The sequence below is a fragment of the Vidua macroura genome, chromosome 1 (genome assembly GCF_024509145.1).
Source record: "Vidua macroura isolate BioBank_ID:100142 chromosome 1, ASM2450914v1, whole genome shotgun sequence".
In the NCBI taxonomy this organism is placed as follows: Eukaryota; Metazoa; Chordata; class Aves; order Passeriformes; family Viduidae; genus Vidua; species Vidua macroura.
In genome coordinates, this window is record NC_071571.1 from 63,884,596 (window position 1) to 63,911,273 (window position 26,678).

At 40.3% G+C, this 26,678-nt stretch overlaps 1 protein-coding gene across 3 annotated transcripts in view; it reads right to left on the reverse strand.

Annotated features, from left to right (window-relative positions):
* Positions 1 to 312: 312 nt before the first annotated feature.
* RNF144B (ring finger protein 144B) overlaps positions 313 to 26,678 on the reverse strand; it is a 95,428-nt gene continuing 69,062 nt past the window's right edge. For all 3 annotated transcript variants that reach the window (XM_053997372.1, XM_053997365.1, XM_053997382.1), the window contains exons 3-8: positions 22,654 to 22,758; positions 14,908 to 14,968; positions 10,040 to 10,244; positions 8,745 to 8,889; positions 6,929 to 7,018; positions 313 to 6,732 (exon numbers count right to left, since the gene is read on the reverse strand). In XM_053997372.1, coding sequence (XP_053853347.1) covers positions 6,592 to 6,732; positions 6,929 to 7,018; positions 8,745 to 8,889; positions 10,040 to 10,244; positions 14,908 to 14,968; positions 22,654 to 22,758 — 747 coding nt within the window. In that variant the 3' untranslated portion in view covers positions 313 to 6,591. The remainder of the gene's footprint in view (positions 6,733 to 6,928; positions 7,019 to 8,744; positions 8,890 to 10,039; positions 10,245 to 14,907; positions 14,969 to 22,653; positions 22,759 to 26,678) is intronic.

The following is a 26,678-nucleotide window of genomic DNA, read 5'->3' on the forward strand; positions in this document are numbered from 1 at the left end:
TTATCCTCAAAATTTCCATTAACCACATCTGATGTATTCAAATTCTTTCCGTAAATTTTCTATGTTATCTTTTTAAAGGCAGTTGAAGATTACAACAAAATGAGACGATGTCTTTACACTGATTTTTTAATGTTGCACATATTGCATTTTATAACACCAGAAGAAAAAACCCCAAAGTAAACCTTAAAGACAGAAAATAAATATAATTTTTATGAATATATGCAGAGAGAGTGCAAAAAACTGCATCTGTAAAACATTTAAATGCTGAATCATACCACAAAAAAAAAATTTACAAAAGCACTTATTTCTTTATACATGTCAGCTTTCTTCTTATAAACACAAAAATATTTTAACAAATCTTACAAAGATCAAACCCTTTTGCCCTTCACCAGAAGAAAGGTGGTGAAGAAAGTGTATTACCCAGAGGAAAAGAAAAAGCATAGAAAAACAGGTAAACAGAATGTAAAATCTGCGAGGGGCAGGACAGGGGTCTATGGCTGCCGCTGATTCACACCACACGCACAAACACACCCAGTGTCAGACTTGGACACTTCCATCTACACACATTTTAAACACAGCCTTTTTTCAGAAATAAGCAATGCTGGGGCAGTCAAAAGAGCTCTCACACAGCAACCCTTGGTGCCCGTGATGCCAATACCAGCGTGTGGAACAGTTCTGCTTCTCTTCATTCCCAAGCCTTGTTCATTAGGGAAAAGTAAAGTATCAGACCAGCTGAGCTCCAAATAGCTCAAGTCAACTGAAGCTTCTGTGAAACAGGACCAGGTCAGCAGCAAGAGATGTGGAAAATGAACAGGTTTACTCTGGGTTCTGGGGCATTTTGGAGGTGGGCTGGTAGCTATGGAAAGGGCAAGCTTGAGATAGGGCCCCTGATGAAGATCCAGGATACGCTCGAACATGGTGAGACGGCCCAGCACATGTGCCATAGAGCTGGTGACATTTAAATCCTCACCTGGCTGAGTCCCTTGTGCACCACATCCACCACATCTACTGCATGGGCCCCAGGAAGCCATAAAGCTCAGGCACCTTCTTGAAATTTAAGGAACTCATTGCACACGTGCTGCAGCATTGCACATTCAACGTGTCAGGGATCTCCCGGCACATGGCCACCAGAAGCTGCAGCTTCTGTCTGGACATCCAGAAGGCATAAGCAGATAACTGACATCCTTAATTTTCATCCAAGAAAAGATAAAGTTTCTTGGGAAGAAGGACGAAGAATAAGATTGTGTCCTCTAAAAAGCTGGGGGACCTTGCCAATCAGTATCATCTTTTATAGCTCAGATTGTGACGGTCAATAAAATTCATTGCTAGGAAATTACCTTTTCTAACAATAGAGATTTGCTCGATTCAAAGAACTTGAGGGATCATAAAAAAACCCTCTGATATAACTACAAAATAGTAGGAAACATTTACTGTGGACTGCATCATATCACAAAAATTTACTTTGCAGGTGCACCATGACCTTCTCTATGGGAAGCAGAGGAGAAAAGCCTTCCAGTATGAATTCGATTAAAATAAATGTATCTTATGATAAAGGCAATGATACTTCATCCTTAGTCTTTTATAATTACTAATTATAAATTATATTTGCATTGCATAAATTATAATAATAAATTATAAAACCACATTGGTTATGAGAAACGAGTGTCATGACACTAGACACATCTTTGGGCTTCCTGTCCAGCAATATCATTCAGCTCTCACTTAATTATTTTACTAACTAGAGGAAAAATGAAAATGAGACTGCAGTTCTCCAGAGTCTTAGCAGTAATTCAACCTTCCAGAAGACTGCAGAAGAACCAACTCTTGCTCTTCCAGGAAAGGTAAATTTTCACATCTTTATTTTGAGCCATGTAAATTACGATCTCATCCTACACACTCATGTGTGAGAGATGTCTGACAACTGTTTTATAACTAGTACACTCTGTTCAACTGCCTCAGCATATTTATGAGATTATCTTCCTGGTTAAGTATACCCTAGAAAGCCTCCAGAGAGTGAGTCCTTAAATTATGAATCTATACAAGAGAAGTATTTTTGACTTATATAATAAAAATATATATACAGGATGTAGGGTTTGTTTTTTTTTCCCCCCAGCACATTTCCAAAGGAGTCTGCTTAACAATAGAAGTATCTCTTCTGTGAAGCTCAAAAGCTGTATGGCTCCCGTATCTATGAGCTCTAACAAAGCAGCCCTTATTTAGGTCTTACAAGAGAACTTCTTAAGCCTCAGTAAGTTTTTCTAAACAAGCTAAGTCTGGAATTTCTAACTTTGGTCAGGTAACTCAGCATCAAATTTCTTTTTAAAACCTGGGAGAAAATGGCTGGAAGATTTTTTACCCTCATACGAAAATATCTACTAGCTTTGCTCTAAGACTCTTTGGCCGGAATACAGGATGAAAAATAAGATCATAAAAGGAATTAGTTTGAGAAAGAATGACTGGGAGAAGGAGATTACAGTGCAAAACAGATTTCAAATTTTTAAAGTGGCAGGCACTACAGTACAAGCACCCATTGTGGTACCAAAAAAATGGAGTGACCAAAAGTTGATTTTATTGTCCCATTGTGGAAATGCAGTTGTATCTGTCCACTTGTATTTATTTCTTCATGCAAATATGGAGGCAATATCCAGTTTCTCTTAGTTCATTCAAGTAAACTTTGTGTACATTTTAAACTTATCTTTGGACTTCATGCTGTGTTACTGGACAGACAAGAAGATGTAGCATTTAGCATCATTAAAGCACTGAGAAACATTCATTATTGTTACCCCTTGTGCCCGTCTTTGGGGTAAGTAACCCCATGCACCAAAAATAAACCATCACTTACTGAAGGACAACACTGAATACCCACTATAGTTCTGGAATAAACACTGCAGAGATGCACTTATGCTGTAGCATGACAAATATCTTCTTTTTATTAAGAGATGGATTTGAAAGCAGGTATCATCATCCTCATTTTAACACATAGACATGGAATGCTGAGTAGCATCTTCAGCTGTATCTGACACAGATCCAGTGACTGCTGGGAAATGACATGATATGTGTCCATGGAGATTAGTGGCCAGATGCAGTACAAATCCAGATTTCTAGGACTGGTCTCTTAAGTTTAGGAACTGACCTTTAAACACCTAGAGCCCAATTTTCATAAGGTCTGAATGCTCCTGGTTCAGAAGGAATGGAGTACTTTCCACTTCTGTTCTCCAAGAGAGATGTCTGTGAATGTAACATTAAAGGCCCAAAACCCCCAAGATGTCTCTCAGTGGTTAAAGGCCCAAGAACAAACTGGTGATGAGTCCAGGGTGGGTAATGTAGCTCCTGTGTGGTACCTGCACTGCCACAGCCCTGAGCTCTCCCCTGGCCGCTGCCCCCACACCAGCCACCTGCCACAGGGGCAAGAAGAGAGATGGGAAGAGCAGTGAAGCCTGGTAGTTGGTATTGTGCACCAACTACATCGCACAGATGGAGCTCAGGAGAGTGGATTTACAGATACCTTGATTAAGAAGAGTCAGATGTAGTCAGAGTCCTGTCGTCTTTCATTCTCCCTAATTATTACTAGTATTATTTGTCATGCTTTCAATATATCTTTTATAAAGTGACTTTAAAGTTTCTTACAAAGTTAAAAAACAAACAAAAGCAACACAAAAGCAAAAGCCAACACTGTAAAAAGATTCCTACTAAAATGTTTCTCTGGAAACTCTGTGAGCATAGCCAGTTGGTGCAAAATAGCTGCCTTCTGGAAAACAAAGCAACAGGGCTTTCCTGCTCCCAGCACTTCAGCGCAGATAATGCTTAACTTGGCCAGGCCAGGGTCTACTTAAATGCACATGCTCAAGTATTCCCACGCAGTGAAAAGCCAGGATACGTGGGGCATTGGACATGGCCTTTTAAAGAAAATCATTGTAAAGCTTTAATTTTAAGCTCTGAAGATGTCTAGAGTTTCTTTCTTGGTCCACTTGTTGCACCTACACAGCCAAAGGAAGGGGTGCCTGTAGCTCATGCTCTCCTTATCCAGTTTTTGTGTAAAGATCTCCAGCAAAAGCCTGGGCTACCAATCCACATCTAGATTTCTTAGATGCCTGGACTGGCACTGAGATTGCCAGGCTGCATGATTAATTTATACCAGTTTTGGTACGCCCACCAGGCACGTAAACTGGTGCAAGAGAGCTGCCTTCAGCTGCATTTCTTTAGCAGAGGGAAAAACCTGACAGTTTCATTAAGACAACAGTATTAATGAAAAAAAGATCTGACACCTTCATTCCAATAGGCATTTTAGCAAAAACAGGCCAACAGAAAGAGGGAGAGGACAAGGAAAGAAACCAGACTAGCAAAGGATGCATTGGTCGTGGGTAAGATCACAAAACATGAAAAACCCTCAAATTTCAACATGCAATGGATATTGGTACATTGCAATGCTGGTTATGGTTAAAGAGACTGTACGGCTCCTACATCTTTGTCCTTGAGGCTTTGTTAAAGTAAGACTTGCAACTTCAAGTTCATAAATAAAATGGAAATGACAGTAGTGCCATAAAAACATAGGTAGAAAAATAGTGCAAAGCCAAGGGCTGGACACTTTAATCTGTCACAAGTACCCCAATGCACTACCATTAGTGCTCTTCAAGAAAACAGATACAGAAAACATTCTTTATTTATTATAAATGGCAGTTGCCTGCATTGCACTCTGTATTTAGAATGTACTGTCTACCCTTCTGCTTCCCTTCAAAGCTGAGGATGAAGAATAAATATAGCCTTTCACACTGGCAAGCACTGCCTGCCCTCCAGCCACGACTGGTAGCAAAGTCAGACAGTATTTATAAAAGAAATCAATTAAAAAGTAAAACAGACAGTATCATTTAAGGCCTCTGTCCTTGCTACTCTGCTCAACAGACTACACTTTCTCAAAAGAAGAAAACCTGCCACTTTTGTTACAGTAAGCAGAGAGTGAAGTTGAACAGAAAAAAGGTCACATTTACAGCTGCCAAGAAGGCAAAGTTCCTGAGGCTCAGCCAAACACCACACACAGACAGGACTCACAGCACCCTCGCATCACTCTCCAGGTGACCTGCGCTGTGTGTTCGGAGAGGGACAGCTGGGCAGAGCGCGAGCCCGACACCACACTCAGACTAAGCATCTCCTTCAAACCCTGCAGCCCTTAAGGAAAGGGGTTTGGAATTACAACCAGTTATAAAGTACAAACTTGCATCTGTTCCCACAGATACAGAATGCACAGACGGGAGTCCAGAACAAAAGCGCCACCGGCCCCGGTTGTGAGAAGCACCATCCATTAAGGAAATAAACTCCAGGGAGCAGAGTCTGATCTCAGCTACTCCTGACTGATCCTGGAGTAATTCCAGCTCTTCAGTGAGCTTTCAGTGAACTTATACAGGTGTAAGTGATACCAGGGTTTGAATTGGTTTGGTGGTGAGGCACCAAATTAAAATGAAGTACTTATTAAATGACAGCCTTTCAGATTTAGAGTAACTAAAATATTAATAACAGAGTTTGTTAACCTTGAGCAGGATGAAATAAATACCCACCAATGGACGGAGGTCACATTTACACAGCATTTCTCAAGTATTCACTTCAGCAGGTCCATAAGATTTTGAAGGAGGGCTTGGCTTAGCCTGGTTTCAATAACTTTTTAACAGGGTTCTTGCTGCCACCCCATGTAAACTGTTGAAAAAAATACATTGACTGCCCATACGTACTTGGTATATCTGTGCCCATGCCACCACTCTGTACACACCCACCAAGATCCAACACTGCACAAAATGGGAACTGTATCACAGTCTTTCTTACAATATTACCTTCACTGTGAGTTTGCTACACCCATGATACTGACAAAAGGCATGTCCAATGATAGGGAAATATGCATATTTCTAATATTTCATGGTAGAGATGTCATATTTGATGTGAAAAAAATAGCAGCTTTCTCAAGGTAGTCCAGTCTCTCAAAAGAGAGCCCTATCTTAGAAACAGTTTTGTTGGTTTTTTTACTTCTGTAGTTGAGATCAATGGCAAAAATCAAACGGATTTCAATGCTGAAAAGAAATGCCATGGCAGCCAATTGACAGGAAACTACCAAACATATTTTCTGAATGGTTTGTTACATTTAACTGGACACAAGCTAGCAGACAGAAGAACCTAATCAGGCTTTTCCCTCTCCCTCTTTCACAAAAGACCCAAAACTTTCTGAGAAATCTGTGTCACCAAAAACCAACAGCAAGCACAACAGTAATGACTGAATCTGCAAAGACAGAGTAGTGCGGCAGGATCAGGTCATGTGCAGCTGATGGAAAATGGGAATGTTCTATCAGTCTTGAACAGTAGATCATACTAAGGTATGAAGTACTGAATGGTGTCCTGTTTTCCTCTTCAGGAAGCAAAAACCTACACTGCATGTACTGCACAATAATCTGACTTGTTAGTGATAGAGTAGCCTGTAAAGAATAGGCACTTATCCCAAGAACTGGCAAAAAAAAGGGAGCATTATTTGGTAGGTATGGCACCAAAACACAACCATTGTGCTTTCTCACATACATATGCTGTACAAATGGAGACTCAAAAAGACACAGAGTTTTAGGTTGTCGGCAGGCTGGGTTTTTTCTTTTTGCTCCGGCAAGATTTGCAAATGCAACAGATGATGCATGGAGATGCCACAAGCAGCAAGGGGGAGGTAACCAACGCTATGATACCTAGTCCAACGAGGATCCCCACAACCTGAAAGACAGGGTGGTGAAAAATACATATTTAGATAGCATGGAAAAAAAAAAAAAAGCATGTGCATGCATAAACATAGGTCACAAAAAAAGAAAGATTAAAAGATGAAAATAATCATCTTGGTTCTTCTCTGAAGGCTAAAATCTCTTTGCTTCATATATGCATGAGAGCTCTGCCCAGCTGGCTAGGGACACACCTGTGTTCTGTTCCACATCACTGAAGCCCGTGAGTGGCCCAGCTTGTTTCTGCAAGGGCCTCTGTCGTAATGTCGTAAGAAAATATCATTCTGAAAAACAAAAGGAGAAGCTGTAAGAGCAGGTTACAGAACTGCAGGGAGAAGTTCAAGACCAGAGTGGAAACACAACCTTCCTGGCACTGCTTTGAAATTGCCAGCTGCCAGCAGACAAGTTCACCTGTCTTCTAAATATTACCTGGAGTAACTTCTTGCAGTTTCAGAAACTGGCATATGTTTGGCACCTGAGCTATTATACAGCATCTTTCCTCCTCCATTTTTAAAAAGCATAAGCACATGAGTTTCACCTAATTGCACAAGTACCTGGTCTATAATTTGGTGATGATAAAGGGAACTGAAAACAAGAAGCATTTCTGAAAACTAGCAATGTGAGGGATCATCTTCCTGAAGTATTTTACCTTCTGTTCTCCTGCTGTACCTACTTCACAGTAGTTCTCTTCTTAGACTTAACAAGAAAATACAAAAAGTACAAAAATCCTGTTTCATTTCTCTTTTACCATTAATACTTATTAAACTACCCCTTCTTTTCTTCAGAAGATGACTCATGCCCTGCATTACCCTCCCGAAACCACTGTGCTGTAACCTGATGCTGCTTCCCCTTTCATTTTTCAGCTCTGCTCTCTGGCTTTGCAGGTATTACCTTCATCTATGCCCGGAGCTCCTGTAACCCCCACACATTCATAAAACTACATTTGAATCACACAGGTACAGTTTCTTTCTCTCTCTCTTTCTCCCTTTGAACTGACAAGAATTCTATAAGGGCATGTCTGCAGAGTCTGCAAGAATTTGACACTCTTCTCGTTTAGCACAGAGTTAAGCAATCACCATGTACTGCATGTACTCTGAGGCAAGCCCTAATACTCATCTTGAAAAAGCACATTCACCCACAGAGAAAGGGGACATAACACTAAGGGAAACCTGTTTAGCATGCTAAGTAAAGGATGAAGACTGAGGAAGTCTCGTTTGCTGTCTATGGACAAGAAAAGACAAGAAAAGCTAGGCAGCACGTAACATTTTATTTCAAGTGCTGGTAAAGTCCTTTTCACACTCCCACAGTTGTTACTGGTGACTGTGCCAAAAGGGCAAGCTGCCATATATAAAAGTGCATTACTTCCAGGACTCTTCATGCTGCTAGGATACTTGAAGTCCACACAAGTTGAGACTGGTTTGCAACCTTTGAGAAATAACTAGCAACATGTACTTCACAATCCATGTTCATGATCCAACATTTTTATCCTCAAGCCTAACAGCCAATCATTCTCTTCAGCAAACACAGCACTAGAGATGGACTAGTAAAGGAGACCTAGTCCTCCCTAGCAGGGAGCCCTTAACCCACCATACCATGGAACAACCCTCTTCACCCAGTACCATATCATTTTTTAGACACCATTTTGTGTCCTTTCCTTTTGAAACAGGTGGAAGACATCTATTTCCCTTACTCTCAACCAAACTGTTTTTAGGAAGAGGGAATCGGAGCAAGGTATTGCTGGAACAAACCTCCAGAAAGCAACATTAGTCCCATTTCCCTCAAAGAACTAACATGGGACCACAGACATGGCCATAACCCTTTATGGAAGAAATAAAAAACTATATTGATACAAATAAAAGGACTGGGTGAGAGAAAGCAACTGAGTCAGAAGCTGAACTGAGCCAAGAAATTCACTAGGATAGCAATGAACTAACAAAGAGCTTGCGCAGGGCCTCAGACTAACCCTAACCCCATTATTACTTATCCTGGTGCTTTTTCTGCAGCACTTACATCCAAGTTCTGTAGACAGTACCAGCAAAACGTGTGCTTGCAGTTCTTACACATCATCTGAGCACAGCCCTCGTTTCGCTCAATATAAATTCGACAAACTGGGCACTGCTTAATTGGCGCCTCTGTCTCTGCTCCAATAAGGAACCTAGAAAAGTAAGGAAACATTAAAATGAGATGTGAACAAAATTGTTGGTATTCAGGTCCACTGCCTGATGTGTATTGTGCTTATTTTTCAGAGCATCTAATGTTGTTGTCCTAAGTGTCCTCAATGTGAGAAGCTTCTTATCTTCAGTACAATACACTGAAACATACTCACTACAAGTGTAAGACTATTAATATCACATAAAAGTGAAAATCCCTTGCTTTGTTCCTATATGCTATATAAAACCAGCACTCAGTACACCCGCAATTAATCACCTATAGCATTAAAACTTAGGACGTTGTTAAAGAGACCTTGCACAATTCACTTAACAGGACTGGATTATGCAATTCGTAATCCTTGTCTCAATAAAATAGGCTTAAACTCCACCACAGCCAGAGATCACACCTAGAGAAGAAAAATCATAGCAAGAACTTTTTGGCAACTCTTATTCCATGGAGTCTTTAGAAAGCAGAATGCTCTAGATTTGAAGTTTTTCATTTATTGAAAAAAAAAAATTATAGAAAACTTTGAAAATATGACTTAACATAACATGATTCTGAAAACAAAGATGGATAGCCAAAGACATGACATAATTTAAACACAGAAGTCTCTCTTCTACAGATTAATGCCTTTTACAACCTGAACTGCAGGTTGTTTGCACTTAAAGAAAATTAGCATAAATCAGGCTTCTCACTCCAAGTGAAATGTACACTGTGTAGGAGTTAAGATTTTTCTATGCAGAGATTCTATAAATATTAAGCAGGGGTGATTTCTGAATCACAGTATAAGCAAAATTTGAATCTTGCAATATTGGTATATGGGATTGTATATGGTTTTGTATGGGCACAGGTCATAATTCTAGCATGTGAACTAAGCCTTTAGGCAGATTTAAAGTCCTGGAGGGCTTCACCTTTTAGAAGAGTCAATTGCAACCCAAGCTTGACAAGTACACAGATAATATTAAGTATTAAAAATAAAATGTATCATTTAAAGTAATATTTAGACTGGAATTGTATTTAGGAAACACCAGGAGAGGGACAGTCTCTGAGCTGAAGCTGTGGACCTAGAAGGAAGTTGATCCATGAACCCGATGTTAGGCCCCGTGATGAAAAGAACCAAAAGACGGCATGGCCATTGTGGATTCCCATCTTACCCCTGCTCGGTTGGCACTGGAGTCGTTTGGTTTTCCTGGCACAGGTGCTGCCCATGCCACGGCTCCTTGCAGGAGGAGCAGAAGGTCAGGTGGCAGGTGGGGCACTCCACTGGCACCGGTGCTCCCGACTCGCTCGGTGCGATGTGGCACACTGTTTGGCAGTCGGCTGTGGGGCACCATGTTCTCTGGGGGTCCAAGTGGACTTCTGAAATGCACCAGAGAGAGAAATAAAACTCTTTATACAGTCCCCCTCTTGTTTCAGTGACATGTGTCTAGGTATACAACACCCAATTCTGCACAAGAGTGTGGAAGCCAAAGCGCTCCACACCCACGCCCATGGGCATTTGGGCCTTCTCTTCTTGAGGCAGGTCTGCATTTGTGCTCTGCTAAGCAGTTGCACTGAAAGCATTGCAACAATAGAAATACATTACAAAGAATGTGTTCCTTGACTTTTTATAGGGAGGTTCCTATAAAATATGAACCTAACTGCTGCTTGCTGAGAAGCATGTGTCTTCTGTAACACTAGGCCACTCCATGTCTTTGACATGTGCAAGCCATGCAGTAACTTCCATATAAACAGCAGAAGAACTGTAATTAAATTAATGTCAGGTCACTTCCCATGCCTTACTTATTCTTCTCTATCTATAAACTGCAGTTAATATTCACTTTATCATATCATTACTATCTGTCTGGTATCGGATTATTACAGGAGTCAAGATTTAGGGTGTAGACACTGAGTTACAGTCATCACCACATGGAGAGCATGATAAATGTTGATCCTCTCTCTCACTTCCCAATCTTTATTCAAGGAATTTGCAACAAAAACCCAGCTGGGACATATTCACTGTTGCTCATTTGCTACTCAATTCCATGAGATGCAACTGAACACTCACACCCTGCAGAGCCTCCCCAGAAAAGGGCTGTCATGCCTGCAGGAGCTACCTTGCCCCTTCTCCTTCCCTGGGAGCTCTCTGGTACCACCACTGAAAATAAATAGATGGAGGGGATGTCTCTGAAGTCATTGGAAATCCTGACTGTGAGGTAGCAAAAGCCATTTCAAGGTACCTCCAGCAGATAAAATTAGTTGTCCCACTTGAAACAAAAAGCTGCACAAGGACCTCATATACATGTTCTCTGGCAAATTTTGCTGAAAGCATAAATGGATGTTCATCTTCTCTGCTGGCTGCAGGACACACAGGTATGCAGTGCTCTGACTCCGGGTAATTTCTGAGTCTGTGTCAGAGTGCTCCAACAGATGTAGAGAATTTCTATTTCCATGCAAAGGTTGTCACCTACAATTTAGGCAGTGACATCAAAACACCTGTACCATCTATCTTCAGCCATTGCATGGACCTAGTTGCATTCTTTTCTCTGTCTTGCACATACCTTCTTTACCTCCCAAACAAACATTTTGCTTTCTACTGAATGAAAGCAAAAACAAATTAGTTCTCAGCTTCATTAGTAGGGAGAAGAGAGCCACAGCAAATCAAGTAACTTTTCATGTTTACATATTTTAAAAGGTAATGTCCTGACTGAGAAATTTTTATTTCTCAATGTTCCTTTGGTGTCTCTTAAAAGAAACTCTGAATTGGGTAAGACTATGGCCTAGTACTTGCTATTGAATTTAATCCTTCACACAATAGGTTCTGCATGTTTTCTGTTGAAAATTCAGCTCTGGAAACCTAAATTCCACTATCCTGTGTTTGGGTGAAAGACAGAATGTCTGGTTTTGACATCATTGGGAGGAGGGGAGTTGGGTTGTAAACCTGTTTTTTATTAATTTGTTGTAGCAAGATGTAATGCAAGAGATGAAAGTCCCTCCTCTTCTACTTCCTCCATTTTACAAAGAACCTACAGATGGTGTTTTGCAATCCATGCTGTCTCATACTGTTTGGTTTACCATGGAGTACAAGTGAAACCAGAAAAAACTAAAAAGGCACAGCCAAAAAAGGGAAAGAGGCTATCATCCTGCTCTGGCAAGTTGCTCCATCTCTTGGTTAGGGCCATTTCTCTCCCTAGCCTTTCCTCTGCTTCCCTGCAGCCAGTTCAGTCACAGCTCCCTCCACTCTCAGAGTAAAAGCCTTCCCAAACAGTGCCAGTTTTGGGCATGGATCTGGCCAGTTTTCATAAAAAATGCAAGCCAGCAGGTGAGATGTGGGTGGCAGACAGGGGGAATATAGCACCCTGAAGAAAATAATTTCTGGCTCAGAAGAGGTACTCACTGGAAGGATAAGACTATGGCTGTATTTCACAGAAATCTCCATTTAAAACAGACTACTTTTGAGTCAGGCATAAAACGGAGATTCTCTTCATCTACCACTCAGCCTACTGAGTAACTGTCACAGAAACAAGCATAATGCATGTGCCCTAACCACTTACCATTCCTCTGTTTCTTTACTTCTGTTGACTACATCAAGATCATCCTAAATAGTTGTAGAGCAATTACTGTTTTTCTAATAAATATGCTTCACAGAAGCTCTGCGTCTTAGCCCTGACTGGATGCAGAGAAGTTAACAGATATGCAAAAAAATCTTTTTAAAAACACATTTGCATTTTAAGAACACAAAACTCACAAGAGAATAGCATATTATCAGTGCATCTATTATTAAATTTAACAATTGTCTATAGATACACCATTCTACACCAATTACTTCTCACTATGTTTTCACACAATATTATTGACCCATTAAAAAAAGAAAGCAATGAAAATGAGAAGAAATATATTCTATTAACATAGCTAGCACAGATGGGGGATGGGAGAAATAGCTTTTGGATACATAAGACCTTCTTGGGGTGTTCCAAATTTTCCTCAAAGTTCATCTCACAATGGAAAATGTCTGGAAGGGCTCTACCAATCACTTGAAGATCAGGAAGGAGTCTCTGGACAGATTCTGGGTCAGAATTCATCCCCTGCAGATGCCATCAGTGAGGTTTATTGCTAGTTCAAGAAGAAGTGTGTCAGACCAGGGCAGACAGGCTTTGCCAGGTAAGTCTCAGGTCTGAGAATGGAGCTCCTGGCCAGCAGAAGCCAATAAGCCAAGTCCCACTGATGAGTGCAGAAAGGTCAGCCTTGGGGACAGCACTAAATCCAGGATAGGCAAAAGGTCTTGGCTAAGACTGGGATTAGTGCTGGTTGTCCAGGTCAGAGCTTTAGCTAGCAGGAATCTTTGTTCCCAGACATCAGTAAGCTGGATTTATTGCTGGGGCCAAAAGGCAAGGCAAAAGGGCTATGTCTAAGTCTGCTGCTTGGACGCCAGTTTTATCATAAAGGAGCAAGGACAGATCTTAGAATAATAATGAAGAGAGATAGCAGAGGTGGAAGAGGATTTGTCAGACTTAGGCAAGAAAGAAAAGGAAAGAAGGATTTAAAAAACAGACAAGTTTCAGACTTCTCTGTGTGGGAGGCAGGGGGAAAAAAAAGTAACAGTGAGTTGGGCAAAAGATCATGAGTTCAGCTTTGGCTAGTTATAGAGGAAGAGATACCAGGAAATCAATAGTTTCAGAGTCTTCAGTTAAAAAAGGTTTTACAAAAAACAGATTAATGTATTGCAAGAAAGTCTCTTTTTCTTAACCCTTTAATATGGTGATTTAACAAGCTCTGATTTCCATTGTCTAGGACGGTAGACAAGCCACTTAGCTTATGAACTGGAGAGACTTCATAAGAAATCCTAAGAATAAACAAGAAAGTGGTAAAACAGGAGAAAGAAATAAAAAATAAAAGCAAGGTTTGGGGTTTGGGATTTCTTTTATTTCTTTTTTTTTTTTTTTTTTTACCTGAGTGCCTGAAAATCATAGCTACAATCTGCAGTTGCCCATAAACTCTGGGGCATATTTGAGTATTTTGCAGTTTTTCTACCTTGTGGTCATTCACAAGGATTCATGTCAGATGAGATTCTGTAAAAACCTATATATTCTTCTACCCGACCAACTTTTCAAGTGCATTAATTTGCCTAATTTTTACAGACCTCTGCATTGCCAATCCATTACATCTAAGCAGGCATGCAGAGCAAGAATATAAATACAGTCTTTCAAGGAAAGTTTGAGAACAGGCAGAGTGGGGCAGTGTCTCAGACACACCACTCTGCATATTACCATGCACTGAGTTCTTTGAAAAACACTGCACCTTCCAGCTGAAACTTTCAAACTGGTGACAGTCTTTAAAACCAGGAATGGGATCTCATCTTTAAATAGCAAGTTTATTCTTCAGCCTTGTCAAGGAACAATCTCTTGATGCAGAAGAGTGACTTCTGGGCATAGGAAAGCTTGGCCTCAGTGAGACTTTCAGTTTTAAACTTCTTTACAAAGTAGGCCTTCCTCAGGAACAAGTGGACCTACTATTCCTTGGGGAAAAAAAAACTACTAGATGAACACACATGAGGCTTCTACATAAGCAAATCTATTTTGCAGAGATGCTTGCAAAAATTCACATTGCATTTCAGAATATGTGTCCCCCAGAAGCTCTGACGACCCCTTTGGATGTGTAAAAGGACTGTGTGCCCTGGCCAGCACCAGGTGCCTCTAGCACCTTGACAAGTTCTACCAGTACAACCAGCTCAAGGACCCAAGATGAACATGCCATCGGAAGAACAATGGAGCCCCAGGCACACAGGCTGAGAGTGTTGCCCACAAGTTTGAGGAGAAGTCTGGTAATTCATTAAGATGCTGCTTTTTTGATTTTGCAAAACAGAAAATTTCAAATTTGTCTGTGGAACACAGTCAGACCTAGTGACTGCTCTTAAACTATTTCAAAGCAAAGACATCCTCTCTGTCTCTTCCTTAACTCACTCAACAGACTCAGTCTCTGCCATATATAACCGGGCTGCCTCCACTGACAAAAGAGAAGAAAATAGAAACAAAAAGCTTCACACCTCGTTCAAACTTCAACCTCTTGTATAACTCAAACAGGTCATCAGGAACCAAACAGGCAATCTGAAATGAGAAATACACAAAATAAGCATTAGAAATACAAACTTTAAAAAGTTAATAGGCACTATGTTCTACACACCTGCTTTCCTAAGTTAGCTCTCAAATTCACCTTTTTGTTCCTGCTTGCTTTCAGTACCATGTTCTTCCATACCCTCACTTCTCCAAAACTTAAAAAAGTAGTTCTTAACCTCCCCTATTTCAGCCACACAACCCAGTAGTTCAACCCATGTCTTTCTTACCATGCACACAAAAACCTTCTCTATCGACTACCTATTTACTTCAGGCTTCCCAGTTTTATTTCACGTTGGTTTAGTGTAACAAAGGGTGACATGTTGCCAGCCCTGGAGATTGCAGCATGCTGTTCATGCACAAGAATACGACTCAAATGAATGGCTCTTCATTCATGTCTCCCAGTGTTAATGGCAGGGGCCACTTAGCTCTCAGGAACTGAAAGCCAGTCTGGTTTCCATTTTTTAATCATTTCATGGGGTTTGGGCCAAAACAGCTAATGCCATTGCTGTTGGAATTTGCCTTAGACACGGAGCAGCCTATTGGGAACCCGACTGATGTTAACAAATTTCGTTGGCATAGACAAGCAGGCTGATACTTTTTACACATTACCATAATTAAACTAGCAGCCTAAAAGGCTAAATGCTCTAAGTCCAATTAACAGTCTACTTAAGAAGACCAAGTGCCCTATTTACAACTAATAAGCAAACCTGCATACATGGTATGGAGGGGTTTAAAAGAAACTTCACAGGCACTTCAAGAGTCACACGTTTGTTAGATTCAGAATGTGGGACTATTCTCTTTATCTGATCCATTTGTAATATTGTACCAGCACTGGAAATTTTTTTTTCTCTTTTACTGAAAATAAACCTAGACTAATATACGACCTGGACCTGATCATTTGAAGCACTGTGATATAGTGTAGAACTGACAGCTTCAAAGTGACAGGCTTTCAAATCTCACATCCAGTATCCTACCACAGTCCTTCAGATTATTGTAAAGGGCAAAATTTGCCCTCAGCGAAGTGTACACTGGCCCTTGCTGTCCTCCTCAGTTGCGGGGTATAGCACTCATGAGAAGAAATATAATGACAAAAATCCAATATATATTCAATATCATGCTGTGAATACATTCTCTTTCACAGATGGAAAAAAAAAACTATTATAAAATACAAAATTGCTTTATTAATATCTCAAATCAATTGGACTTGATTGCACACAACTGTATTTTGTAGCAGATCCTTGGATCATTTGCTTAACCTAAGCCAGAGGAATACAAAAATGAATCCAAATTATGTCAAGATTTAATAATTTAAAGATTCATATGGCTGTAATTAATTAATATTTAAGATTAATATGACTGTAAGACACGGAGATTTTTCTGGGAAACTCTTCACCTGTTCACCAGAAGTCAGCTGAAACAGTCTTGGAAAACACAAAAAAAAGCCTAAATCAAATGGGCAAAAAGAATGAAGTTTAGTAATTTCAGCAATGACACATCATTTCAGTTTTGCCCTCTCCTCCCCAGGGCAGCTTTGAATATAAATAGTTTGGAAAGTGAAAAGAGTCATCTGCATTTCTCTAGCTGGGTGAGCACTGGCAACTACTTTAAATTTTCCTTCATTCCAACTAATGAAAAGAGTGAGCCTCAATGCTGTAAGAGCCACTTGAGTGAATTGTTTAGTTGGCCGAGGTCCTTCTGTACTTGCTTTTACTTCTAACAAACAGTTTTTTTAAAAGCACTTCTATTAAGCCCAGAATTTCCCATGTATTAAAAATCAGCCTTTTTGATTACAGTGGGAGCAGAGTTATGTGCAGATCTCAACAGGAAGCGGAGGCAATGCTGAAAGCTTCCCATTCTCCTGCGGAAAACTTGAGCTTACCATACCAGTTTTCCCCATTGGCTTCACTCAGCTCCACTCTTTTTCCTACATATCCTCTTCACAGTTCAGCTTCCCCCTCCCTGCTTGCAGCCCATCACCTGTGCCACTGACTTGCACAGGCATGGAAACACCAGGTCCTGAGGGCACCCGCACATGGGTCAGCCTGAGAGGTGCTGAGCCAAAGCCTCTCACAGATTTAGAATCTTCAGGCATGAGGAAAACAATGCACAAATTCCTGCTGCTTGAATTCAGTGCCACGTGAAAGCTGTATGTGCAAACTTAATTGAAAAAAAAAAACCAACAAAACAAATATTAATATCAGGTCCCTATAAAAAAATAGAAAATCCTTTCCTCAGGGAACTTTTAATCTCATTTATACCCAATCAAGAAGGACAGTGGTAAGTACAATAAGTGGATTAGGTGTTTATGTCCTACTTCTTGGCATCAGTCTAAATGTACACTTCCAGACAACTTCTCAAGCCCCACCTGGGTGTCTGTCCAGCCCATACACCTCCTCTCCTGCACAATCACTCATGTCTCTGGGCTGGTCAGGGTATGGAAATCTGGGGGGGCAGCAAACCAGCAACTCAGCAGATGGCAAAGAGCCAAAAGAGGAAGACCATGAGCATACCAGAAAGCAGGCTTTTCTTATTCTATGCTATGAAATTATTCAATGTAGGAAGAAATGCTAGAGGACAGTTTGGTGAACTTTTCCTTTTTTTTTTTTTTTTTTTTTTTTTTTAATACTGAGGGTTTTAATAAAAAAAGATACAGGCAAAACTCTCCTCTCCTGAAAATATCTTGATTTGAGACTTATCAGGCTGTTAGGAGTTGAAATAAGTTTTCTGATTTCCCATATCCTGTAAGCAATATCTGCAGTTAAAATACTCTTTCTACACAGCACGAGACACACAAGAGCTATTGCTAAGAACAGCAGCATTCACCTGAAGTAAAAATATTGATGGACAAAAGCAAAATTTTGAAGGCCTACTACCACAAAGGCCTCCACAGCTGGATCCTTGTCAAGCATCCAAAAAGATCATGTCATGAAATGTGTCACAATAACCAGGGCCCCTGCTACTACATGAGAAAAAAAGAGCAAAGAAAGGAAACTGAAAGAGTTCAAAATAATTTGGTTCAGTGTACACAGCAGCAAACTTTTCCAGGCAGTGTAGTAACCAGGACCCAAGGAAGAACAACTCCCCTGTTTTTAAACACTGGCTACCACAGTGGAAAGGGAAAATCACTACTCCACCTATTCTTGGACTTTCAAGAGAGATGCAAGGAGGCAATCAAGCAAATTGAATAGATCTTACTTCCTTTCACACCCATATGAATCAAACCTTGATAATGCCAAGGGAGGGAACTTCAGCAGGACAAAAGCTTCTCCCTTTGTCACTTCAGCAGACAGGCGGCAAGGACAGATCCTGCACTGGCAGGGTGGCAATGCCCACCTCTGCCAAAGCCCCACTCACAGAGGCAGTGTCTTCTTTTGCAAGCAGTGTAAAACGGTGCCAACAGGGGCTCTGGCTTGCTTTTGAAAGGGGTATGGGAGCTCAGTCTCTATGCTGTTAGAAATTACACCCACAACTTTCTTTGTCAAGTTACCATGCTCACCAGAGTCATAATGAAATACTAAATTATTCATGTTCTCCATTAAAGAGCTCTTCTCTTCTTTAGCGACAAATAAAAACAAAATTAAGGCTCTCTCACTTGCTCCCCTAGGTTTTATTTAAAAACAAGTAAATAAGAAGAACAAAAATTTTTATTTTGACTCTGAATAAGACAGGTCAGCCTGCAACATTTTCTCACATTCCTTCTCATTTTACCATTTCAATATCTTCTGCAGCAAAACGTAAACCAATTTTGAAATTAAAAATAAAACTGATATTTTAGACCAAGTCCCAGTGGGATTTTGTGTTTGGCTACATATGGAATATAACACAATTAAGAATTCTAAGATCTGGGTTACTGTCCTATTTCAGCATGGCTTTACAGTGCTGACAACCCCTCTGTCAGGTTAGCACTGGTGTGGATCACGGATTTACACAGACAGAGGGATAATGAGCAGAACCTGCGCTGCATGCAAAGAAGTAATTTTGGACAAATTTAAGAACCCAAATCAGTGCCTCCGTTACCGGCTGCTGCAGTTTTAATCCAAATCAGATTATGTATACATGGATCACTGCATCGATGTTATAAACCTTAGAACAATACAGGAATCAGAAACAGCAAAGCACAAAGCCCTAGATATTATCCAAGTGAGTATTACAGTAGAAGTCACTGTATGCAGTGGAGATTTACCCTGATTCATAGCTTACACTGGTGACTGGATTCACACCAAGTGAAATAATTTCAAACCATGATAAATTACCCCTTATTTAGATTAGGGATATTAACTGGTCCAATTAAATCAATGGAGTAAGTTCCCAAGAGAGACAGAAATATTCTAGACAGAAGTCTGCGTGTTTAAAGAGAACTGTATTAACATAAGATGTTCCTTCTACCTTCTGCTTCCAGGAAGGAATCCAAGTAATCTTTGTTTATTGTGCCATGGAGCTTGAAAGGGCAAACATTTTGTTTAACAAGATTGCTTTTGAACTTCCCCTGTTTTGGGTAACCAGCTATTTGAAAAAGAGTCTGTAGCCAAAACCATTGCCTTACCACCACCACCCCTCATTTATTTCTGCTACAAGACAGCTATACTACAAGCAGCTGCGATCTAGATGTAACAGGGCAAGATGTGACCTAGGATTGCACTTGATTTCCAGCACTTCAGTGGAACAGTTCCTTCTGTTTGAATGCACTATTTGTCAAAACAAAAAACCTACTGGGAAATAAACCAGTTTCAACTAGATATTGTTGAAGGAAAAAGAAACCCAAGCCAGAGGGGTTTCAGAAAACATATTTTCAAAGTACTGAAAAGTACAATTTTCTAGTTCAAATGACTGCTCACTTTATGCATTTTAAGAACAAAAAACCTGGAACATTTTTTCCTGAGGTCTAGAGGGACCTCAGAAAGTAAAGCCTTAATTCCCAACATCTCCTATACTCTATGAATAAGCAGTTTATTCCTCAAGCACTGATATTCAGCTGTTTTAGAGAAACACATTCCTACTATTCACACTTGCTCATTTCTTCATGAGACATACAAGAAGTAATTTTATTCTGTGTTTAAATTGTTAACCAGAGTTTCTCCCTCCCTCCATTCCCCAAAAGCAACTGAAGAAAAATACAAATCAGAAGCAAGGCAAGAGCTTTGAAAAGGCTCTAGTAATTTAGGAGCAAACTAGACAAACTCTTCAGAATTTTACTGAGAAAATAAACAGGACTTAATTCTGATTTGTCTAAATGAAGACAAACAGGTCACTGGAAAGCACTGAAGGAATGTTACACACCTTGAATAAGAACCTTGAGAGGGAGAAGAAGAGGAACTTTCATAGCTATACTGTGTTCATAGCTATACTGTGTTATATACACTTATAAGCTTTGTTATTAATTGTTCAGTTTTCTAATTGAAGAAAGCTCAACCCAAAATACACTGAAGTCAAGGAAGAGGCTTTCCTTCACTTCAAATTATATCTAAAATAATCACCTTTATCTCCCTTGTGCAGGCTATGGCAAAAGGTGTTTAAAAACGCAGACAAAACAACTGCTTTAGCTAACATAAAGAGATGCATTTGGCCCAAAGTATAGGACCCAATTTAGCAACATGTCCATGACAAAGACAGTTTGAACTGCTATTTTTTTCTCCAAATTGTAGCAGTATCTGATGAACAGCAGTCACAGCATAGTCTGAAATGAACATGACATGAAAAATATACCTTTTCAAAACACAGATGCTATCTTAGAGGAGAAAAAAAGGACCTTTTATTTTGGTTTCTCCCCACAGTACACGCAAAATGTCATTCCTCATACCATGGTCCTGGTGAGGAACCTTGTCCTGACAGAAGCCAGAGACAAAAAATCCAGACCCCTCCAGAGGTGAGAAGCCTCCTACTTTTACACCAGGAGTTTGAGAGTCTAAGGAATAAACTGTTACCCTAAACAGTACTACCATGCCAAACAATAGTCCTAGTTAAGCACATTCTGTATCATCTGATACGGTTTTTTAAGAAATAGCTTTAAAAGGCCACATTTTCACAAAGAACAGTCTTTATTTATAGAGAAAGAAAAAAAAAAGGAATAGAGAGTGTTAATACATAAATCTGTAGTTTACATACTGTTCTTTTGGATTGTGAACGGAGTCAGTCTATTCTTTCTTTCATTACTGTTTTTCTGTTTTGTTTTTTTTTCCTTAGAGAAGTAGATATTTGGTAAAATACATAAGCAGTAATTTTAACCAGGTTGGGGATTTGTTTGCTATTCAAGCAGAAGGCTTGTGTTTCAAGAACATTGCCAAAAGGGAGTGTCAGAACATTCAGTCATCCATGGGACACTAATGCACATTTGGGCTGTTTAGTCATTCTGTTGTCAGCCCAAAAAACACCCAAGGACTAGGCCAGTGGTCCATTATTAAATACCCCTGGAGTGTCCTTTACTAAGGGGAAATACATCTTTCTTAATTCCTATAGCACTATAACCCTGGTTGAACAGAGCAGAATTCTTCCTGTCATTTGGCAATTTTCCTTTAAAAATAGATTTTCAATAAAGGCTAGATGCCTCCAATCTGGTGCAATGGGTTGAAGAACATTGCTACACCCTCTCTGTATCTTTGCAGAAAGAGGAGAAAGGGAAACAGCTGAATACTTTTCACAACAGCTGGATTCAGCCCAAAAAAAGGCTCCACCATATGCCTGCATGCCATTACAAACATAGCTGAAAGTCCCATGACCTGATTCAACTAAGCATAACATTTCAAATGTATGCTAGAGAGCAGATCCAGAATTTTTTCTGGAGAAAAAGTCATTTTTGGTATTGGGAATCACACTGTCACTGATGGCATTTGAATAGGATTATATACTTCTGCCACAGTTATGGCATCTGTGTGCGCAGGGCTCAAGAGAATCCAGAAGACATACTTCTCTTTTTCAGTTCAAGGATGGAGATCTAATTCTCCTTGATTTTATTCCTCAAATGCTGAGAGAATGCACAAAACCAATCAAAATTCTTTAGCCATCTTATTTTTTTCTGTTTGGTTGGGTTTGTTTTTGTCCTACTTGTATCCTCAGGCCCAGCAGGGACATTCCTGCCTCACAAAGCAGGCAAGCAAGCATCCCTTGGGTGTATCCCAAGAGACACCTTCCGTATCTCTTAAGACCTACTTCTACCTGGTGTTGTGCAGGTGCCTTTCTTTCCATATAATTATACAGCCCTGCATGATTATATTGGACTTCAAATTGGTTGTTGCAGCCCAAGATCAACATACACAAGGAAATTCTGGCCTTGCAAACCATAAATCCGAGTTCTTGCTCTTAAGAAAGATACAAGAATTTCAGTGTTTGCAGTCAAATCAAATCTGACTAAACTGACAGTCTAATGGAGGCTCAGCAATTCTGGTATTCTGGTTAAGTCACCGGCATGGGTAATTCAGAGGCTGTCCGGATGCCAAAGGAACTTCTCCCCCAAGGCATAGAGGGAGGGAAAAAGGAGCAAAACTCTTGAAAAACATCTGTTTGTTTCTATCGCCTCTTGTCAGTCAGGCCTCCTGCCAAAAGCTCATTAAAGGTGATTAAAGGTAGGAAAAATTGTATGATTATATTTATTACTATGCAGAAAAAGAAATTTGGGGGATATACATTAAAAAAGAAAAAAAAAGAGAGAGAGAGAAAGAAAGAAATATGAGAATTATAGATACCTCTGCTTCTTGTATGGTCCCATGGTTCAAGCATACCACGTCTGGACATGTGATAGGGGAACCACAACCTTCTTGAATTGCCAGCTCTGTGTACTGTTTTAGACACTAGAAACAAGAAAAGCAAAGAAAAAAAAAACGTTATAGCCCACATGTTGGTAACAGCCAGATGTCAGAGATGCTGTGCAGTTCCCACCTTCACCACCTTAATTGGCTGTCCTGAAGCTCCAGCACACAGCAAACATCAATTACTGTAAGTGTGAATGCTACAAGTCATTACATTGGAAAGAATGCAACAAAGAACAATTAATTATGCATGACTTCATCTGCCAAGCACTGCATTTACCTAAGTCAGCAAGTCAGACCTTTCAGCCCTAACAACCCCTATGCTCTGCTGAACTGGGATTGGAGGATTTGGCAGGGGTGAGTATCTTTTATCCAAATTAAACAGGCTTTGTGCCTTTGTTTTTCCTCCTGTGTTCTTAATTCAGATGCTCAGCCAACAGTCACCGTTGTAGGAGAACTCTTTTACAAGAAAGACACTGTTCTCAGCTGCACAAAAGAGGAAAGGGGTTTAGCACCTGGTTGGGAGGTTATAATCTGCCCTAGAAGATGTGCAGCTACCAGTTTTTCCTCCCCCTCAACCCCACCTGCCCCATAGATCAAATAATTTCCATAATTTATCATAAGCCTTTACTCTATCCAAAGTCTATTTCCAGCATGGAGGCCACTTTATGAATGTTTCCAAATTGTTCCATTACAAAACAGCAGGCTTCCCCTCTAAGTTCAAAAAACAATCTGTTCTCCTCACACTTTATCTGGCATGCAAGTTTCAAATATATTCAACTTGTCTTTATAACATGTATTATAGAGTCTTCAGTAAAATCACGGCACAAAACTCATGCAATGGACCAAAGAACAGTGCTTGAACTGTTCCTCCAAACTGAACAGATAAGTAAGAAAGGTCACTTCTACATAAAACAAAACTATAGTCTCCTCAAAATAATGGCAAAGCATACAATAAATTGCAAGTCGCCATTAACAGAACAACAAAGTATGGGCTTCTGACAGATTTTGGTATCAGCTTGCATAGTTTACTGTAAATGAAAATAAACATATGTTATGAAAACTAGGACTAATGTAGTTTTTTCCCTACAGCTTTATGTTTCATGCCCACATTACAAACCTCCTCCGCAATACTGCTGATTTCTTCCTTATTGCCTCATCAATTTTCAAGAAATACGTCAAAGTGAAATATGGTTTTGAGACTTCTGTCTCTCCATCAACTTTTGGAAGAGGCACTGAGTTCAAAAGCTAATAGATGACTGATGGGAAAATCGCAGACCTTCTGCATATGGCAGCCTTAGACTCTTCAAAAAACATTGGTTTATTATTTACAGGCACATAACATTCAAGTCTGTGTTAGTCTGGACTATTCTGAGAAGGCCTTGCACATTGTGCTCTGATTAAAGAAATTTCCTAATTTGTATTTTTTATTGGAAAACTGATTCCCTCTAAACTGTCAAGATAATTAGGACTCTTACAAATGGAAATGAGATTTCCTTATTATTCTGTCTCCCTGCTGAAATCTCCACATCCACATTTTGCTCAATTCTGATGAGCTATAGAGATATTAGCTCAAACAAGTAGAATCATCTTAAGTTAGTAGCATTTTAAATTAACTTACTTTTGATTTGTAAATATTTGAAGTGTATTCTCTTAGAAGAACATTGGGATATAACCTCACTGGTAAGCTTTAAATGTGTATCTCATTAAGGACTAATGTATTCAGATCCAGCATGCACTCCTATAGGAAAGCAGCAGAGCAGGTTGTAAGGAATTGATGGTGCAAGTAGTATGTGGGAGGCGAGGGAGATACTCACAAGTGAAAAGCAAAAAATAAATCGTGTCAGTCACTGAAGGCAGTATTAGCTCCCCAGGGATTAACAGCCCAGATGTAATCAGGAGTTATTCTTTTATTATTCCAACAGCAGTCTCAGCGCCCTGTCCCATCTTCTCACCCACTCCTCCCAAAGGCATCCAGGCACAGTGCTTTTACAAAGTCAGTTTACTCACGGGATCAAATCACCCCCCGGCACAGCAGCTCCCTCACAGAGCAGTGAGCAGTAAACAGAAGAAGGTATGGAACCACAGTGGTGTCTGGGAGTGGACTCCTGGTGACACTGGAGCTGCCAGGGCCGTGCCCATATCTGCCACCATGGTCTGGGCAGTGGCAGCAGGCAACATAGGGAAAGCCCAAAAAAAGCATGACAAGAGCCCAGGGGGGCTCTGAGTGATGCAGATGGAGGCTGTGGGTGACCTTGTCCTGAAGCTCTGTATTCATTAAGCACTGAGCATTGCCCACATGCTTCAGCATGTATCACAGGAGAAATGGGGCAGCAAGTACTCACTCCCTACACAGATTTTCTTCCTGTTTTGTACCTGTACACAGCCCCCTCCACAAATAATGTAAACAGAAAATTCTGCCCTCAGAGTCCCTTCTCCAAGGCCTGCACATGCTGCAGTGTGTTGAGTGCACTTCTTAGATACATGGGCAGAACCTCCTTACATCTCACTTCATCTCCTCATGGGAGACCTGATTGCTTTCTGGATCAAGTCTCAGGGCAGCATTTGGTGAAGGGCAAATGTTTCCTTCCCGCCAAAGCATTTTAGGTTGCCTTAATTCCTCAGCAAGCATGAGAGAGCAACCTTTTACTTTTGCTAAGATCCTGGCTTCTGTCTCCTCTGCAGTGCCGCCTGATACTTAGTGATGTGTTTTGACAGCATGGTACAGTGGATTTGTATTCTGGGGGCAGCTCAGGTCAGGTGGTTACAGAGGGAGGACAAAGCCTGCGAAGTTACTGCAGGCCCAGGAGCAGCCCAGAGGCTTGTTCTTAATTTAGACTCTCAGGACAGGAGCTCAAGAGTGCTGACAATTACGCTTCTGTACAAGGATGGGCATTAAGCTCTTAAGGAGCTTCAATCCACAGTATAGATTTTGCAATAATTTTCCATATGCAGTATCTAAGTCATTAGGGGTACCAAGCCAGGAGAACAGAGGTTTCTGAGGATCGCTAATGATCTGGATTCTTCTTCTCTTCTAACCCACTGCTTGGATGTAGGTGAACGTAAGTGGGCAACCAAACATTCTGTGGTTCTTTTAGAGGTTGCTGTGTTTTCAGCTTGGAGAGATTTTGTAGCTGGGCTGTGCAGTGCCATGGCTCTTCAAGTATTTCCCAGAAAATCTCCCTGTTAAATCATCTTCGTATCTATGATATGAAATCTTTGGTCTTGACTTTCTGTGCTTGGAGAAGGTACTTTGGGTGCAATACAAGAAGGGCTTAAAGTTGCTGGGAAACTCAAAGGAAGCATTTAATATTTATTGCTCAAGGATTAGGCTTTTTACCAAAGCATGTACATGAATGAAGATGTGAATTTCTTGTTCCCTCTTAGCACCAAAGAAGAAACACTGGAAAATCACTGAAATTTTAAAATGTGCCTTCACCTTGCAAAGAAACTGTTTTCAGAGGGGTTTTACCATTATTTACAGCTCAGCTACTAATTTAGCTGCTTACTTGAGAAGTGGCAATGAAGAGTATATGAAAAGATGCAAGCCAAAAATGTGATGAAAGACGTTTCCATGTCTGTATAATGAATCACGACTGACCTTCTCAGCAGTGTGTCCTCCCACACTTTAGAGAATACATTATTATAGCTATAAAATGGCAAGATTTTTTGTGCATTTTGTCTACAAAAATCAGCAGTGTCTCAGGAAAACTGCATACACTACATATGCTACTTAACTGCTCTTCAAAGCAAAGGGAAAATCAAGATGCTCTGCCTTCTGTGATACAAAGCATTGCCTGAAAGGGTCTTAATCTTGACATACTAGAAATCATGAGATCTCAACACCCTGGGCTACACTCTCCCACCAATTTCCTGAAGTGCAGTGACTTTTGAGCATGGAGAGCAGTCAGTGGCTGGAGCGGCCTCAACACAGGATCTGTGGTTTATGGTGACATTAATGC